The sequence below is a fragment of the Vigna unguiculata genome, chromosome 11 (genome assembly GCF_004118075.2).
Source record: "Vigna unguiculata cultivar IT97K-499-35 chromosome 11, ASM411807v1, whole genome shotgun sequence".
NCBI lineage: Eukaryota > Viridiplantae > Streptophyta > Magnoliopsida > Fabales > Fabaceae > Vigna > Vigna unguiculata.
In genome coordinates, this window is record NC_040289.1 from 6,278,274 (window position 1) to 6,298,300 (window position 20,027).

The 20,027-nt window shown below is 30.1% G+C and overlaps 1 protein-coding gene across 1 annotated transcript; it reads left to right on the plus strand.

The window, feature by feature from the left end:
- The first annotated feature begins 5,478 nt into the window (after positions 1–5,478).
- LOC114169270 (probable LRR receptor-like serine/threonine-protein kinase At1g56140) lies at positions 5,479–17,801 on the plus strand. The gene is made up of 24 exons (XM_028054339.1): positions 5,479–5,853; positions 8,484–8,667; positions 8,807–8,878; positions 9,360–9,431; positions 9,525–9,596; positions 10,346–10,417; positions 10,697–10,768; positions 10,844–10,915; positions 11,277–11,348; positions 11,427–11,498; positions 11,584–11,655; positions 12,018–12,089; positions 12,186–12,251; positions 12,399–12,464; positions 12,579–12,626; positions 13,267–13,331; positions 13,753–14,132; positions 14,260–14,458; positions 14,592–14,750; positions 14,945–15,063; positions 15,299–15,509; positions 15,636–15,864; positions 16,212–16,362; positions 17,172–17,801. Exons 1-24 carry the CDS (start codon positions 5,736–5,738, stop codon positions 17,547–17,549), a joined length of 3,093 nt encoding a protein of 1,030 aa, XP_027910140.1. The 5' UTR covers positions 5,479–5,735; the 3' UTR covers positions 17,550–17,801.
- The last annotated feature ends 2,226 nt before the right edge of the window (positions 17,802–20,027 follow it).

The window sequence follows — 20,027 nt, forward strand, 5'->3', positions numbered from 1 at the left end:
CTTTGCAGAACCCAAAACACTTGAGTCGCCTGGGTTTGAACACTTGAGTCGCCTGGCAGACCTTCATGTCCTTTAGGCAGTTTCTAGGCAGAAACCTATAAACCTAAAAAAACAACATAAAAATGGGGAAGAACCACACAATCAAGCTTCAACATACCACGAAACATATAATTTCAATTTAAAAACGTGAGGTACAACTCTCCTTACCTGTATTTCGTTCTTCCAACGTGCTCATAGAACATATTTGCCTAAAAATGATCTCCAATTAGCTCTTACCACTTAGCACTCTCTTTAGCCTTCTAATTCCCTTTTAGGCTCTATTTCCACGTTCTCACAGTTCTGATTGCTTGGCTATAGGAAAAGTACCTCTTCCTCTCCCTAATTCACTCTTGTTATTACTTTTTAGCCCAAAAATTAATTAAATAAATAAAAAATATGATGGTTTCAGCTCATCAATGATTGTAACCTCTCTATCTATGTAGCTTCGCTCAAGATGGCTAGGCTTTCTCATCATCTGATAATTAATTATTTATTTATATTTAATTTCTCGATCATCTACCCACCTCGTTGACATGATAGCCAGAGTCTTTTATAACGAAAATGGAAGCAAGATTACACTTTCCCATATTTTATTTATGCACCTCCCTAGATAATCTTTTAACATTCTTTTATTTTAGAGAAAAGAACTCATAGAGAAGGTCCTATTGTGACCTTGATTACCTCTCTAAAGTATCCAAAAGAAATCTAATACAGCGTATAAAGAAAATTATGGAATTGGAAAAGGCTAAAATAATATTATGTGTCTCCAGAAAATAGTATAAATCAACAAAGTTTACTTTGAAATACACTCAAAAAGACATCACAATTTAAGATAAAAAATACTCATGAATCAAACTACCTCGAGATAAACTAACTCGAGAAATTTAAAATAAAGATTGATGAAATAGTTATTAGAAAGAGAAGAGTTGAGGGACAATTACAAGCACAACAGTGAAACTTCAAGAATTTATGACACTCATTGAGGTTATTAACTTTTTGGCATGAAGCGGAGGCTGATGGATTTTTTTTTTTAAATGTTATGCAAGACTTACCAGTAGACATGTCAAAGTGAGGCAACCCGGTTCACACGGGTTGGCTCACCATGAGCCGGGTTGAAAATGAGTGAACCCAACCCAGCTCACTTTCTGGTAAGCCATAAATTTTGTAACCTGGTTCAACCCACCACGGGTTGGTGGGTTAAGTGGGTTGGCTCACCAACCCACCTAAAAAAAATATTTTTTTTTAGTATTCAAATATTTAAATAAATTTTTAAGTAACCCATGAGATGACAATCATAGTAAAATCAAGAACCAATATTTTGATCATGCTCACCACCAATATATGAATAATTATTTCCAAGAAAGTATCCATTAGTCTAAGAAAGCATGAATAATATTACAAATTTTCTGTCATGCTATTCAACAAAATATAAATAAAAAAATTATACATTTTTTTCATGCTAATTTAGAAAAAAATGTTTATAAGACGGTTATTTGAGTAATTTACTATAAAGATTATGGTTAAAGATTAAAGTATCAACATATATATAACTTGACAATCAAATTAATTAAAACATTCAAACTATTCAAATATAATTAAACAACATTCTAGCATTTAAAAATATAAAATTGTGAACAAATATAATAGGAGTAGTAAATAATTATTAAAAAAATTAAATAAAAAATAAAAAAAATTTAAAAATTTAAAAATTTTTAAAAAAAATTGTAAAAAAATGTTGGTGGGTTAAGTGGACTAACCCACCTTCAACCCGGCTCGAACCCGTTTAACCCGTGGGTTGAGTTCAACCCACCTATGAAAAAGTTGAATTTTTCTCAACCCAACCCGGCTCGAACCCGTGGTGAACCGGGTTGGCTCACGGGTTGAAACTCATTTTGATATCTCTACTTACAAGACATTTTGAAAAACTAAGAATATATTTGTAAAATATTTGCTTTTGTACAATATTTCGATGCAATGATTATGAATAAAACAAATTGTTTTGCAATGTATCTTTTCAATTTTTTTCCCTTATCTCTCTTTAGTTCTTTTTCCTTTTAACCTTGCTTCAAAGTTTTGTTTATCAATACTTGTTTCTACTTGTTTTATTATGAAGAAGTATCATGTTTATCATGTCCAAGTAAAGTAATATTTGTGTTATAAGAAGTTAAAAAGATGTTGAAATGAAGTTATTTAATGAATTTAAACGTCATCATTATTTTTTTAATCATATAAATATATACATTTCTGTCATGGATAAAATAATCCAACAATTCCTATTGATGAGAATATTCCACACATATATTTATCATAGAACTCATCTATTGTATACTGATCAAACAACTCAAACTTGTGAATTGATTCGATGATTTAACTTGTGAATTAATTATACAACTCAAGTTGTGAGTAGATTTAGACGACTCATCATTAATTCTTATCCAACGACTATGGTACATTTTAATTGCTTTTGTTATTGATGATTTGCTTAGTTTATAAGTTTGAACGAAACTAACAAGATGCAACCATCAAAATGCTTCTAAATAATTAGATATAAATACAAATATTTCACAAATAAAATATATTCCTACAAAAGAATTTTTTATTAGTGATCAATTTTGATGACAAAAAATAATTAATCACTATAGTGAACAATTTCGATGCCAATTTATAAATTAAAATTTATTAGTAACTAAAATAGTTTCTAAATTGGTTATATTAGTGAAATGATATCTAAATTGGTCACTAACATTAGTTATCCCAAGGTTTTAGCTACTAAAAAAAATTAATCTCTAAATTTGTATCTAAATTTTAACGGAACAAATTTAGAAACAAATTTTTGTTATATTTTTGAAGAATCTATATAATGACCAATTTAGAGACTAATTTAGAAACTATTTTAATTATCAATAATTTTTAATTTATAAATTAGCATTAACTATAATAACTAATTATTTTTCATCTCTAACATTGATTCATCACTAATAAATTTTTTTTTTTGACTTAAAGTTGCTTTAAATGTCAATCTTTATGTATAGAAATATTCTATATATGCTCTGATATGAGACGAACCTTATTTGATTTATCTTTCTTATTCATATTTGATATTCTATATCTAATTGTATTTGATAATGCTCCTGAGTTATTCACGTAATCTGTTGAAAAAAAATTTTAGTAATGAAACATTTTGAACGTTGGAGAAAATAACATGAAATCTTTCTGGAAGAAGTTCTCTTTGATCTCAAGAAGAAAGTTATAAATTAAAGATTTTTAAAAGTTTTTTTTTAAAATAAGACATGACAAACTTTACCTAACACAATCAAGTGGACCCAAAATCCTGACCCACTATTAAGGTTTTTACAATTTCCCACTTTTAATATATATATATATATATATATATATATATATATATATATATATATATTTATTTAAAAATAGATTTGACTTAAATATAGTTTTTAATTTTTAATTAATTAATCAATATCTTTAATTAGAAATAAATAAATTATTATTATCTTTTATATTGTAAAATATTTTATTATAATTAATAATTAACACTTAATTATAAATTTTACCGATTAAAATTATAATAAATTTTAATTTCTTAAATTCTTTTCGTATTAATTTTTAATTTAAGAAAAATAAGTTAACAGGTCAATTCTAAGTTCAGAGTCATAAAACATCACCGTACGCGCGCGGCCGCACTGTTCCATCATGAAAAAAAAAAAAAAAGAAAATATGAAAATTGTTCCACTATTTTTTATTATATTAGTATTGTTAATAAATATAAAGCATATGGCCCTATTGTTCACCTGTTTCACAACAGCATTCAACATTGACCAAATTAACGCAGCCAAAAAGTTGTAACTTTTTAGACATTGCAAATAATCACGTTTGCAAATTGGGATTAGTTAATATAAGACTTTGTTTAAACTTTAAGTAAGTATTTTTTGAAGTAAACAACTTTTTAAATAATTACTTCTATAAAATAATAGATAGAATTTAGCTATTTTAAGAAAAAAAAATACTGATTTTAAAGTAAACAAACTTGAGATTTAAATAGACACAGACTAACTTATCTAATATAATATTTACACTTCTTTGTTTTTGTTTTGGAAAAATCTTTGAAATTTATAATCGTGATAGACGAATTTTTGGTTATACAAAAATTATTTATAAAAATGTTTTTATTGTCTAACCTGAATCTTTCATTTATTTAATAAAGATTTAAATATCTTTTTAGTCCTCAAGTTTTAGTAAAATTTAGAATTAATTTCTCTTCGAAATTTTTGACAAATTTAATTTTTCATCTTTAGAAATTCGTGAATTTAGTCATTTTAATCAAATTTTGTTAAGTTTATCTTACGTTTCAAGTGATATTTCATAATGGTATTTGAATTATTGACCCTATTTGACACATTTTCTTTTTAATGTTAATTCAAATAGTATCATAAAACGCATTTGAAATGTCAAACAAACTTAATAAAATTTGATTAGAAGAACTAAATTCATACATTTCTAAAAATAAATGACTAAATTGGTCAAAAGTTTCGAAAAGGTTGTAAATTTCATTAAAACTTGAGAAACCAAAAACATATTTAACATTTTAATAAAAATGGTGCCTAAAAAACACTCAAATGTAAAGATTAATAGATTTATAATTAATAAAAAGTACATACCTTAGGTTATATTTAGAGTCTCTTAAAGGCATATCCACTTAAATTGTCTTACATAGTGTCATGTTACTCTTTAAGATTTTTATTTTTTTTTTTTTTGGATTTTTACTTTAATGTAAAAGTACTATAAAATCCACACTCCCATTAATATTTTTATTTATTTAGTTGTGGCATAAATATATTTTTTCAAGACAAAAAAAAATTAATTTTGTATTTTTATGTTCGATTTTTATTTTATGTAATGTATGCATCCAATAGAAGCATCTTATAAAATTCACATCGTAAAATTATTATCTAAATATGATTCCTGTAATGGAGATAATTAAGTTTCAAATAGGTTTAAATTAAATATCTTAGTTATCTTATTATCTTATATTATTCTAAATATAATATCAAGTACTAATATTATAATCACATTAGCAACAACTTAGTTCTTATATATAGCATTACATTTTTATGTCATTATCTTTCTCATCATAATTAAACTGAAATGAAAAATGTATTTCTCCATAAATATCAAGAAAATCTAGAAAATCATATATTATGTAGAGAGAAAGAAAGAGAAAGAAACATTTAATAAATACAACATCATGATAGAATAACCAATTTTAAAGCATCAATCAATTGACCGTAAATATATTATTTTTAACTGGTATGAAGTTGACATATTTACGTCTTAATTTTGTGATAATAAAAAATGTTACAAGAAAAAATATATTAATAAACTCTAACAATATGTTTTTTTAATTTGCAAGTTAGTAACCTGAGGTAAGCTTTGACACAGTTCAATGGATGTCGAAAATTGTGGTCAGAGACGCCATTTTTGGCTCTCTTTAGCACGTACAGTCTTATAAAAATAAAGCAAGGTTTCAGTTTTTCTTCCAATTTTTCTTTCTCCCTAACACTGCGATTGATCACCAAATACCAACGTTCTCGTTAATCTGCAAAGTCGATCGACCAAGTTTGAAACCACTTCACAACTTTTTTCAAAGCTTCTTATTCTGAGCTGATTCAGTACTTCGTATAATGGGATGGAAGTCACATGGTTTGGCTTTTGCAGTAGTTGCTGTGTTGTTCTGTCACTTCAGTTTGGTTAGGTTTGCTCAAGCTCAATCTGCAAACGCCACCACTGACCCTTCTGAAGGTAATTTAACTGCTTTCTTCTTTTCTTTCTGGGACAAGTTTTTTCTTCTGCAGAACTTCATGCAGAGATACTACTGTCAATCAATGGTTTCTTCTTGGGAAAGTCAGCAGAGAAATTTTTACTTTGACATTAAAATTCTTTTATTTTTTTAAATAATATATTTGAATCGAGTAATCAAAATATTTTATATTTTAATTTTTTTTAATAAAATAATTGAATTTATGAAATTGAGATAAATTTTTATTTTAACAATATTTATTTTAATATATAAAAATTTCAAATTAAATTTAAAAAATATATTAGTCAATTTAAAATATTTAAATTCGGTCAAATTTTAATTAGGTCGACTCAGTCAAATTCGACCAAGGTCGATTTAGCCAAATATAGCTGAAATTTTGATAGATATGATTTGATTGAAGTTCGCCAAATTTTGGCTAGGACCAACTCCACTGCATTTAACTAATTTTGATTCGGGATGACTCAGTCAAATTCTGCCTAATTTTGGTTGGGGTGTCGACTTAACCGTGGTCGATTCGACCAAATTTTGGCCGAATTTCAGCTGGGTCAATTCAGGCGAATTTTTGATGGTGTCGTGTGGGTTGAATTTTGGTCGAGGTTAACTCGTCCAAATTTGACCGAATTTGATCGAGTCAGTCTTGGTCGAATTTCGACTGAGTCGGCTCCAACCGAATTAGGTTAAGTCGGCCTCGTCCAAAATTTGGCCTTACTCGGTTCCAGCCAAATCTTGATTGAGTTGGCTCCGACAACTCTAGCCAAATATTTGGTCAATCTCGGTCGAGTCGTCCTCAGCCAAAAATTAGCCAGATTTAGTCAAGTCAGTCCTAACCAAATTTCGACCAAGTCAGCACCAAGCGAAATTTGACTAAATCGACCGAGTCAGTCCTAGTCGATTATTAGTGGAGTCAACCCCGATCTTTTATATCTTGACCTATAAGAAATTTCACAACTTGTAAAATTTCAATTTCCTTTTTTTTAGTGAATTTCAAATTCCATTATTTTAGTTATTTGAAATACCTTCTTAAAATTTCTCAATTTCAATTTCCTTTTAATTTCCTCATCCAAACAAATCATTTTACTTCAAAAAAATTCAAATTGTTCAAATAAATAAATTACCCTCTTAAATTGTCTCATCCAAACACACTGTTTTTGTATTCAAACATGTTCATGATTCATCAACAATATTAAATTAAGACGAAGGTTAAGTATCTTTCTAAATCCTATATTTGAACACGAAATTAAAATTTATCTTTAAAGTATGATACATTTTCATCCTAAACATAAAAGTATATATAATTATTTAAATTTAAAAATAAACCGATGTAAATCTTAATTTTAATTTAATTAATAATAAGTGTAAAAATTTAAAGAACAAAACATAATCCTTTATATATATATATATATATATATATATTTTTTTTTTTTCTTTTTTTTTCATTTAGTTGTTATATTAAATTATATATTTATTCCTTTTTATGACAAATGATGAAAAATAAAAGATTTGAATATATTGTTTTCGCTCTCCAAATTTATTAATCAAACTTTTACCTTTATTCCAACTGCAACTGCAAGACACATTTCATTAATATTTGAATCCGAACAGGTTAAAAAGTAACCTTGGTTCCGAAATATTAAATTATTATTATAATTATTTAAATTTTGACATAATATACCAAATTCAAATATGTCTTATTAAACAATTATTTCGAAAATTTCATTCTTAATTTTAAATCAATTATTTTTAATAAAATAAAATCTCATTCCATTAAAATATTATCAAATAAATTAATTATATCACTATTTAATAATAATAGTAAAACTTTAGTTTTATAGTTTTAAATGTCAAAAAAGAATGAAATTAAGACAAATCCAATTCTCCTGGAACAAATTGGTAGGTTTAGTTGAAATCTATGTTTGACCTGATCAACAAAAACGGCGTATTAACGGATGAGTTAATATACCAAACAGTAATTTAAAAAAAATGAATTTTTATCGACTTTAATATATTTTATTTGTTTTTTTTTTAATTTATAATAATATATAAAGATGATTTTTTTTGTAATTTAAAAAAAATGAATTTTTATCGACTTTAATATATTTTATTTGTTTTTTTTTAATCTATAACAATATACAAAGATAATTTTTTTTTGTCTATATTTTAAAAGATTAATTTTGTCGTTTAAAATATAATTATTTATTAAATTTTTAAAATTGACCTTTATTTTTATAATTTTTTTTATTTATTAATAATTATTCTCTAATATTTTTTTATATATTTTATTTTATTTTTAATAAATATAAATTTATTTTATATATTAATTTAATAATATTATATTCTCATATCATGTATATTTAAAAATACATAACACACGGCTCTTCTTGTACGCTAGTTTCTTTAAGGAATATTTATTTTATCAACCTTAAAATATGTCAAACTAAATTTGAGAAACATAAATTTTAAATCTAGCTTAAGTTTAAAGGTAGAGTTTTGTTATATGTTCATATCTTACTTTCATACGGTTTATGTTTCTATTATATATAAGTCTTTCAGTTGGTTTCTTTCTAATATTAAAGCGAGTGCATTTCTCTGAAAAGTGAACTTCTGAATGCAGCAAGAGCTTTAAATTCAATCTTCAGCAAATGGGGTAAATCCGCAGACACAAGTGTGTGGAACATAAGTGGTGAACTATGCAGTGGAAGAGCCATTGACAGTACCTCCACCCCTGAAAGTTACAATCCATTCATCAGATGTGACTGTTCCTTTGACAGTGGAACTACTTGCCACATCACAGCATTGTATATATCTCTCTCAACTTTATTTTTTTCAATTTTCTCTCAATTTCTGTGTTGCTGTACATTGAATTTGGAAGCTTACTATTACTCTTAGCAATATCATTTTCACTTTTTTCGGCTTTTTATGTTTTGAATGGCACAGGAGGGTCTATGCACTGAACGTGTTTGGTGAAATTCCAGAAGAGCTATGGACTCTCACCTATCTCAACAATTTGTATGCTTTCTTCCTAATTAATAAGTTCAGCACATGCTTTATTATTTTTTTTATTATTATTATTATTATTATTATTATTATTATTATTATTATTATTATTATTATTATTACCAGAGGATACTCAGACATTCATTCATTGGGGATTCACATTTTGTTCATAATGAAGGGTTACTACATTAATAGCACTTAAAACAATAAAAAGACTGTTATGATGATAAGAGTAAAATTGTGAAAAAAATCTGCATATCAAACTTGGTATATTGATATAGATTACTATAAATTTAATTTTTGTGCACTATCAATGCATCTGCCTGCCAATTAAAAATAATTTCATTTATGATTTTTAGGGTAGTTATTAGAAAAGTTAACAAATTTATCACAGTAATGATTGAATGAGAATTTAAAATGATTTTGATTTGTTGTTCTCTAGCAAGAATTACATGTTCTTTTGCTGTACTAAGTTCTATTAAATTGCAAGCAGAAATATTGGGCAAAATTACTTGACGGGTTCTCTGCCTCCAGCTATTGGAAATCTAACTCGTATGCAATACTTGTAAGACAATTCGACCCAATTTCAGTTCATAATATTCTATGAATTTAATGTTGTGACGCATAACTTCTAACAGTTAAGTTTTCTCTTTGTTAGGACCCTTGGAATCAATAATTTATCAGGGGAGCTTCCTAAGGAATTGGGAAATCTTACAGAGTTAATAATACTGTATGTTGTTTACTTTCAACTTTTCTTCCTCTGGTTATGAAATTGCCAACGGGCTGGTTTTTACGGATCAAGTAGTCACCAAAATTATTTGGTGTCAGTTATGAGTCTTACATTTAATAGAAAATTAAGTGGTGTTTAATCGATGGGGTTAACCCACATAATGAATTAGTATTTTGGGTTAACTTCCCTCCTTGTGCCTAAGTTATAATATTGTCTCTTGTAATAGTGTATGTTTGATTTCGTGGCGGATCAATTCAAATGCGGATCCATACTACACATCTAAGTTGAAACTACTTTGAATAACTTACACTTTTCACATCTCAGTCTTGAGTGGTTGTTAAAAGTTTAATTAATGGTGTGAAAGTGAGATAGTCCCAAATGTTATGATAACTGGATTTTTTTTTCCTCTAATAATGAGTGTGAAGTGTCTAATAGATAAGGGATGAGACTATAAATGATAAATTTAATTAAGAGAAAACGTAGATTGTACAAAAATTGAGTCATGAATTGATAGAAATCCACATGGAAAATTTTGGTTTGAAAATATTTTTCCTTTAGACACACAATATTAGTTATGAGTACCTAAATTGATCAAAGGGAAATTTAATGTTTTTCATAAGAATTTGCACGCACGAAAGCATTATTCTCTTTAATTAATCCAATATTGTTCTGTTCTGGAAACATGATGGTGTACATGAGAAATTTCTCTTGGTGGTACTAGTGAGATTTATTATTTGTTAAATTTGTAGGGCTTTTGGGTCTAACAATTTCTCAGGATCTCTCCCATCTGAACTTGGGAAACTCACAAAATTAGAAGAACTGTAAGTATTTCTGCAGTCTTACCTTGTATATTTATATTCTTATTCTTTTAATCAAGTTTGGGTCATACAGATTTGCTATTTTGCATATATTTACATATCCATTGACTTTACTCATTTATTGTTTCATTTTGTATGCTAAAACATTATCTCCTAGCAAAATGTTTTCTTCTATTAGAAGTTTAGTGCAAAAGTAAAATTTTCAAATTACTCTTTGTTACGCAGTTGCTTACCTTTGTTGTGAGCACCGGAGATTATTAATTTCACAATATTTCCTTGCAGATACTTTGACAGTTGTGGAATTAGTGGCCCAATACCGTCCACATTTGCAGACCTTAGGAGTTTGAAAAAAGTGTAAGATATTCTTACTTTGATGTGCCTAAAGAAAGAAAACTTCTACAACAATAAAGTTTTTTCTTTTCATTTCAGATGGGCTTCAGACGTGGAACTCACAGGCAATATACCAAACTTCATAGGGAATTGGACTAGGCTTCAAGAATTGTAAGACAACATTACCAGTCAACTCTGTTTTCCTCCTTAATTTGAATTTATTAGGAGGAACACTTTATGATAAAATCCATTACATTGGATGTGGAATTAAAATTTTCTTTCATATTCTATTTCAAAAGTGTGTAATGATTTTTCATGAATGGTGGTTTTTGTTTTGGTATTCTGTTCCAGAAAATTTTCTTTTTGTGGCTAGTTTCATTTTCTTTTCCAGAAGTGTGTACTAACAATTCTTGTGAATTATTATCCTTCTGAATATTCTTTTACAAGAAATTTTTCTTTCTATGGCAACTCTCGTACTTTATTCCAGAAGTGTTTGCTGACAGTTTTGGTGAATTACTGTATGCTTTGATAGGAGGTTTGAAGGCAATTCTTTTAATGGCTCCATACCCTCATCATTTTCCAACTTGACTTCTTTAACAGAATTGTGAGTACCACCACTAGTTTCTTGTATGCGTATTATTGATTGATGAAACCTAATATATTAAGTATGATATAAATGTAGGAGAATAAGTGGTTTATCTAATGGGAGCTCCTCACTGGAATTTGTACAGAATATGAAATCTTTGACTACCTTGTAAGGCCACCAGCTTTGCTAATGTCCATGACTCACTCTTCTTTGCAGGCTTAATTTATTTACTCATTTGTTACAATTGTTGCAGAGAATTGAGGAATAACAATATTTCTGGTTTGATTCCATCCTCCATTGGAGAGTTGCACAATTTGACCCTACTGTGAGTATCACCTGTTTGTGTCAAACTATATTCAAATGAAATTGTGCAAAAATTGTTGACTAGAAAGCAATACATTAGTTAATTCTTTGTGGCTATTCCAAATGTGTCCAATCTGATAACTGGCTGGTGGTTATACGAGGGATATCTTAAAATAAGTAATGCTCATGTTCATTTATTTTTTTTGACTTTGTAATTTTCATTATCGTGGTAGAAAGATAAGAGTTTTTCACTAATTTATCATACAGATAACATAATTGGACATTTTCTTTCCTTTATTTGATAAAGAAAAAACATGCATCTTGTCTTGTAGTTTTATCCTTTTCCAAATCAAGAGAATTATCTATTTATGCTGGTTTTTACAGGGATTTGAGCTTCAATAACATCCAAGGACAAATTCCGGGATCAATTTTCAATTTGAGCTCGCTCTCTACCTTGTAATAATGCATTTTTTAGAAATTGCAAATTCATTTGTTGATACACTTTGTACATAGTTTAAAGGATGTTTTGGTTTGTTTTTCATCAAATTGCAGGTTTCTTGGAAATAATAAACTAAATGGCACCCTTCCGACTCAGATAGGTTCATCACTTCAATATATGTGAGTAAGTTTGACTTATTTGAATTATGGATTGACATTCATTACTTTATAATCCATATTGTTACTTGTCAATTTTCTATTTGTATTTTCTTTTAAGTATGTGTCCACATGTCGTAATTGTTTTAGTACAACTTAACATGGTTGCAGAGACCTGTCATACAATGATCTATCAGGCAGCCTCCCCTCTTGGGTAAACGAAGCAAATTTACAACTGTAAGTAGTGTGATTCTTTTTTCTCCCCTGTTACATACCAATTTCAAATTGTTAGTAAGCGCCCAATCAAATGGGTCTAAACTCATTACAATACTTTTTGGGTTTGAGGTGCAGGAATTTAGTTGCTAACAACTTGTCAATAGATGATGGTTCAGATACCAGGTGATTATTATACAATTTCTTTAATGATGATTGTTTTAATAGTTTTCTTAAAACATACAATGTATTACCAATTTTTGCCTATAATATGAATTACGATCTTGCTTGGATTCTGTTTCGCAGAGTTTAGTCAGATTCATGCTAGTTGCATCCATTTTCTATTATTTTGACAATCTTCCAATTCGTTTGAAACATTTTCCTTTCCATATAAGCGTATACTGTACACCGATACATTTTATTTGACAACTTCCAAAAATTTACTTCATTATAGTTGATTTTTTTTCAGTGACTAAACGGGATAATCTTTAAAGGCTGTACCTTCTTTTTGTTTAGTAGATCTACCAACTTAGGGATTTCTGCAAAAACTAATTCTCATTTGGTAACACTTAACTAAAACAACGGTTCAGTAAATACAAAATTGTGACCACTCTTCAAACATCGTTAACACATGCTTGCTTGATTTTCCTAAGCATAGAAGATATTTTCACAAGAATCCTGAAGTTGTAGTTCTCATTTGTATTGGGGGTCTAAGTAAAAGCGTTAGCATTCAAACCTTACGAGATTAAAAGTCTCTGATTTCTATTTATATGACTTGGAAAATTCATCTGTGGACCAATCTTTTGTTTGGTATTTTCCTTTGCAGTGGCTTGCCATTTGGGCTCAACTGTCTCCAGAAAAATTTTCCATGCAATCGAGGTGTTGGAAGATGTAAGTTTGACTTTAAGCAATTTTATTGTGACAGAAGGATTTCTATGCCTTCTTTTTCATTACATGGAAAAGAAATAGAATAAAATGTGTTTTAGGTCACTAAATATTTTGTTAAAATTGGTTTTTTAGTCCTTACCATTTAAAAATGGTGGTTTAATCCTTTCATTTTCTAACACATGGTGAATCTTGTCCTTGGTCAAATTAAAATGAATTATGGGATTAAAGACGAAATTCATCATATTTCCATAAATACAGGATAAGGAACTACTGTTTTTAAAATGTAGGAACCATTTTGACCATATCTAAACGAACCCAGATCACACTTTACTCAAAGAAATATGAGGCTCTATCTGAAGTCAATCCTGTTATTTAATGCTCCTTTTCACTCATTGATCAGTTTCTTATCTATGATTCTATGCAGATTCTGACTTTGCGATTAAGTGTGGCGGACCCCAGATTAGATCTACAGAAGGAATCATATATGAAAGGGAGAATGAGACACTTGGTCCTGCTACATACTTTGTTACTGATACAAGTAGATGGGCTGTTAGTAATGTTGGATTATTTAGGGGCAGTAATAATCCAGTATACACAAAATTTGTGTCTAATCAATTCAGTAACACTTTGAATACGGAGCTCTTCCAAACAGCACGAATTTCTCCTTCATCATTAAGATATTATGGCTTGGGGCTGGAAAATGGCTTTTACAACATCACCCTTCAATTTGCAGAAACAGCTATTCAGGATTCTGCTACATCATGGGAAAGTCTTGGGAGACGAGTCTTTGATATATATATTCAGGTACTTTTGTACTTATCAAAATGCTTGGAAATCATAGATGATAGTGCAACAATAATGAATATTCTAGCGGAATCTTCTCTTGTTTTTTATTGTACTTTCATTTTATTTTTCCATTTGAATATTGTAGGGGAATCTTGTTTTGAAAGATTTCGACATAAAAAAAGAAGCTGGGGGCATCTCGTTCAGAGCTGTCCAAAGGCAATTTAGGTTTGAAGTGACGGAAAACTATCTTGACATCCATCTCTTTTGGGCTGGAAAGGGGACATGTTGCATACCAGCCCAAGGTACTTATGGGCCCTTGATTCAAGCCATCCATGCTATTCCAGGTAAAACTATAAAAAGAAAAGAAGGCAATTCAGTTGTTTAACTACTAACCTTTAACAATGTATGGTCTCTTGTCAGTAAAATAATCAAAGTTTTTATTTTTTGATTTTGATAGAGTGTGCCTGTATTGTACAGATTTTATACCTACTGTCAGTAACGAACCTCCAAGCAATAAAAGTAATAAAACAGGCCTTATTGTTGGAATTGTTGTTGGAGTTGGAGTTGTAAGCTTCATATCAGTTTTTGTGATTTTCTGTATCATTCGGAGAAGAAAACGTCAGCATGAGGATGAAGGTAAATACTCTGCAGATAGTAATGCTCTCATGATATTTAAGCTGTAACAACTTAACATTTGTCCAATCAGATCCAATTTAGAGAAAGGATGTCTCTAAACATGAAAAGCAAGAAAAGCCTGCATCATCCCAACTTTCATCAAAAATATGTCTGTGGCTGCCTAACTTTAACCCTATTCATGTATGATTTTGCAGAGCTTTTAGGAATTGATACAATGCCATACACTTTCAGTTATTCTGAGTTGAAGAATGCTACAAATGACTTTAATCTCGAAAACAAGCTTGGAGAGGGAGGTTTTGGACCTGTTTATAAGGTAATATTCTGTCCCTTTAAAGTAAAGGTTATATTCTACTTGAAAAGTTATCGTTGTCGATACTGGTTCTAATAATTTAATCAGATTTAGATTCTTTAAAGTTTCTGATTACTCTTAAAAGCTGAAACAAATGCATGAAAATCTAAAAGCGAATTTCTTGAAGAAAAAGTTGTACCAAACAGGTCCTTAATTCTTTCTTTAAGAGAATATCTTTTTTCTTTTTTTGTTCTTGTAGGGCACACTTAATGATGGAAGAGTTATTGCTGTGAAACAACTTTCAGTAGGATCCCATCAAGGAAAGAGCCAGTTCATAACTGAGATTGCTACTATATCAGCTGTACAACATCGTAATTTGGTCAAATTATATGGATGTTGCATTGAGGGAAATAACAAACTTCTTGTGTACGAGTATCTAGAGAATAAGAGTCTTGATCAAGGATTATTTGGTATGAAAAAAAAAATGTATATAAGTTTCTTACCTATGTGCATGTAAACTTTTAATGGTTACTCGTTTTCTCATTTTCTTGTACACAATCCAAATGACTAAGGACAAATGTGGTTTGTTTTGGCAGGAAAATCTTTAACCCTCAATTGGTCCACACGCTATGAAATCTGCTTGGGTGTTGCCAGAGGTTTAACTTATTTACATGAAGAGTCCCGTCTCCGCATTGTACACCGTGATGTGAAGGCTAGCAATATTTTGCTTGACTACGATCTTGTCCCCAAAATATCTGATTTTGGGTTGGCCAAATTGTACGATGATAAAAAGACCCACATAAGCACCCGTGTGGCTGGGACAATGTGAGTCATCAATACTTCTAACATATTGGTAAAAACTTCTCTTGTAAGAAAAAAAAAGTGAAATTGACTTGTTCATAAGTTAAAATTATAAGATAATTTAATAAAACTCTCAGTTTCTTTGAATTTTTAATTTTACATTATACATAAGCCCATATGAATTTATGAAGAAGTCAATTTCAGTTTTCTTTCGTACTTTTTTAAAAAGTCCTTATGAAGAAGTTCATCCAAATAAATCCTTAATCATCTTTCATTGATTTCATGAAAAGATGTTTAACTTTTTATGGTTGGAATTCATTTTTGTTTCAAACAATTCTAAACTATTGACATACTTAATTCTTGTGATAAAGTGGATATCTTGCACCGGAGTATGCCATGCGTGGACACCTTACCGAGAAAGCAGATATATTTTCATTTGGTGTTGTTGCTCTTGAGTTGGTTAGTGGGAGGCCAAATGCTGATTCAAGTTTGGAAGGAGAGAAAGTGTATCTTCTACAATGGGTATGCACGCTGCCTCTGTTTCCTATGAATGTTAATCTTCTTAAAAATTGGTTAATGTTAATATCTGTGATTTTTATCTTAATTATACCTATACTATATGGGAAGAATTATAATCCAAAGGTTAATATCTTTTCATCTCAATTTTGGATTGCAACCGAGTTCAAATCTAATCTCATTAACTGTGAAACAAGCAAAATGCCATTTGGTTTACATGGCAACTTTTAAATGATTTTGATATTTCCATATATTAGGATAACAAACGAGTCTCTTCTCACATGATTACTAATACTTCAAGTGTTTGATTTTCTTTTTACCAAATATATGGGACGTGATAAACTACATAATATGAACAAGTCCTCAGAATGGTAGTCAGAAAGGAACCTAAGAAGAGACAAAATTCTCAAAGTCAGAAAAGAAAATATTACAACGATTAGAATCCCCCATTTTTCTCTACTCTAACGACCTTAATATACTAATGTATAGACCACCCAAAATCAGCCAGCTTGCAATTGGTTATTTTGGGCTTGTGGCCGCACCTTTTTGTTTCATTGCTTGTCACATGTCCCCTTTCTTTGGTCCCATTATTCTCTTTTTTAACCTCTCTGCAGCTACATTTGTTACACATAATATGAAGTAATTTTTTTCTGAAGATTAGTAGGAAATGCTAGTATGCTGATAGTAATTGACTCGTGTTAATGCTAGTAAAATGAATTTAAGATTCCCTCCTCTTTGACACCAACAATTTGTGCATTGAAACATTCAAAATCATGTCTATCATTTTACCTTGTTATTGGTTTTCTGTTTCTTAGGCATGGCAGCTTCAGGAAAGCAACACTTTAATGGATCTGGTGGACCCTAGACTTTCAGAATTCAATGAGGAAGAAGTAAAACGTGTTCTGGGAATAGCACTTCTGTGCACTCAAACATCACCATCATTAAGACCATCAATGTCACGTGTGGTGGCAATGCTTTCAGGAGATATTGAAGTGAGCGCTGTCACTTCAAAGCCTGGATACCTTGCTGACTGGAAATTTGATGATGTGAGCAGCTTCATGACTGACAGTGCAATCGAAGGATTCGATACAAGTTACCAGTTAGGAAGTACCAGCATGGTGGGTGGTGCAGACTATTCACCAGAAAGTGTTTCTAAACCGATCCTTAAGGATGCTCTTAATGAGGGTAGGTAAGAATTGGTGTACGGTTCAGATCAAGTGTAGAACAATGATCATGTCACTGTGATCCAAAAATTGTTTCCTTTTTCTTTGTTTTGCATTTGCTTTAGCCATTTCTTGTATTCTTTTATTAATTTTTAATGTAAATACCCCTCTGAGCTACAATAGAATGTGCAAGAATGTGAGGTAATAGGCCTCAACCAGGAATGTTTATAGGGTATTTTTTTGTATACACACTAATTTCTTCGTTATTGTAATTTTTTAGAATACCCTCTTCTATAAATTAAATTATGGAATAAATTATTTGTTGTATTTGATAGATTTTCTGGAATTTAGAGTGTGAGATGTATTTAAGGTAGTTGGATGCAATTATTGAATTCTTTGCAACAGATCACTTGTCTTTTTTCACAGAGCAGAAGAATGATTGGCATGCATTTTCAACAATGAGAATTTCTATAATTTTGATAGTTTTGTATGAGCGTCACTAATCAGTCATTGAACTATTTTGATACTTTATATCATGGGATGGATGTCACATGGTTTGGCTGCACTTGTTGCTGTGTTGTTCTGTCACTTCAGTTGCTTGGTTTTTCCCTTTGTAAAACCTTTATTGAAACTGCAAAACTCACTTCACTTATCTCTGAATCTGAACAGGTTAACCTTGGTGTTTTGAAATAAAGTTAACTCCTTATTAAAGAAAAACTTTGAAAAGGGAAAAGAGCATTTAGTGAATAAATTGTTTGGTTTTTTGTTTGATGAATACGATATCAGAGAAAAAGGTAATTATTGTTACAGTATGTTTGGCATGTGGTGCAACACTTTATTCTGTTAACCAATTTGCAGTTTTTAATTGGTAGTTCTACCTTCCAAAAACCAGATAGAATCTCATAAACCGTATTATATATATATATATATATATATATAGAGAGAGAGAGAGAGAGAGAGAGAGAGAGAAAGAATTGTGAACATCGCCCCTCCTTGAAGTGAATTTCTCAGAAAATTGATTGTGTATTAATTATTCTAGACTAGTGATTAAAAAGTGAGTATTGACTTTTTCCAAATCTTGTTACATGAAACATTGTACAAATTTAGTATAGATTTAATAATTTTTTTGACAAGAGGTGTAATAATTTGCTTGAGGACAAGTAAGAAGTAAGATTCCAAGAATAACAAGATCGATACATCCTTAACTATTAATGGCCTTAAAGTCCATATGGAAGAAATACTACAAAAGAGTGATGATATTGTTGATACCATACTTGCAACGAGTGGCGCATTTAAGATCCTAAATCAACGGGAATAATTAGAAATTATTTGGATCTCGATCTAGCAAACTTTTAAATAAATATAAAGTAAATATAAAGAATTAGGGAGAATAAATATATAAGATGAGAGGGTAAAATAAATGTTTTTCATATATTTAGTAATAATTTAAAAAATCAAGAGGTGCGCTTGCCTATCCTCATGTACACGTAGATCTATCGCTTGCCTATCCTCATGTACACGTAGATCTATCACTGTTTACACCATGCAACACTAGAGCTGTCAAAATAGGTTGGAACTCGCGAGCCAACCCAGCTCACCACGGGTTCGAGTCGGGTTGGGTTGAAATTTTTTTACAAATTTTAATATGGGTTGATTTTTGACCCGGCTCATCCGGGTTAAATCTGTGGTGAGTCGGGTTGACTCACCAACCCGCAGATAAAAGGGTCATACAAGTGTTTTTATTTTTTATTTTATTAAGTTGAGCTTTACATTTGGACCATGTTAAGTTGTTTTTTTATCAAACACATAAATAATTTATATTTTAGCTCACCCTATCTGCTTGTGTTTGGCGATGATCGTGTACGCGGTACACGATAACAAATGACGTTGCAGGTGATTCTGGTGGTTCTGGTGGAGCGTAGAGCCGGAGTGGGGCTAGACTTAGGAGAAGGATTTTCTCAAAGTTTTATATTGTTTTTATGATTTCAAATAAATTGTAAACATGGATATTACTAGACTTTTGGACAATTATAATAGTATTTATTATCATGGATTTTTGGATTATTGTTGAGGTAATAAAAGTTTTAAAATTTCTCGCGTTTTGGGGAAATGATATTTCCATAAATGCAGTTTAATTATATTTTCTCTATTTTAATATTTAAATCTGTAATATCCGGTCAGGATGTTACATTTGGTATCAGAGCAATGGTTTTCAAAAGATTTTGGGGTTTATGGGGAATGAGCTTATCGTGTTCCGCTTACGAGTCAGTGTGTTAATTCTTTTGTGTTAAACCTTTTGTTTGCATAGTCATGACTTAAGTTGTGTGGTTTCATCTAGCTGAAATGTGGCGTGCACAAGCTTTGGCAAACAGGAGAAGAAGGGATAATACTGAGGCTGATGAGATTGCACATGCGATTCATCGGATGGTGGACGCGATGCAGCCTAATGCAGCGCAACCCAGAGCCAGAGTCGTGCCTACTCGTCCCGTGACTATGGAAGATTTCATG

Coding starts and splice junctions, on each gene's coding strand:
- LOC114169270 (XM_028054339.1), top strand. CDS start 5,736: ATGGGATGGAAGTCACATGGTTTGGCTTTTGCAGTAGTTGCTGTGTTG. Junction 9,597..10,345: donor CTTACAGAGTTAATAATACT/GTATGTTGTTTA, acceptor TTAAATTTGTAG/GGCTTTTGGGTCTAACAATT. Junction 11,349..11,426: donor TTGACTTCTTTAACAGAATT/GTGAGTACCACC, acceptor ATATAAATGTAG/GAGAATAAGTGGTTTATCTA.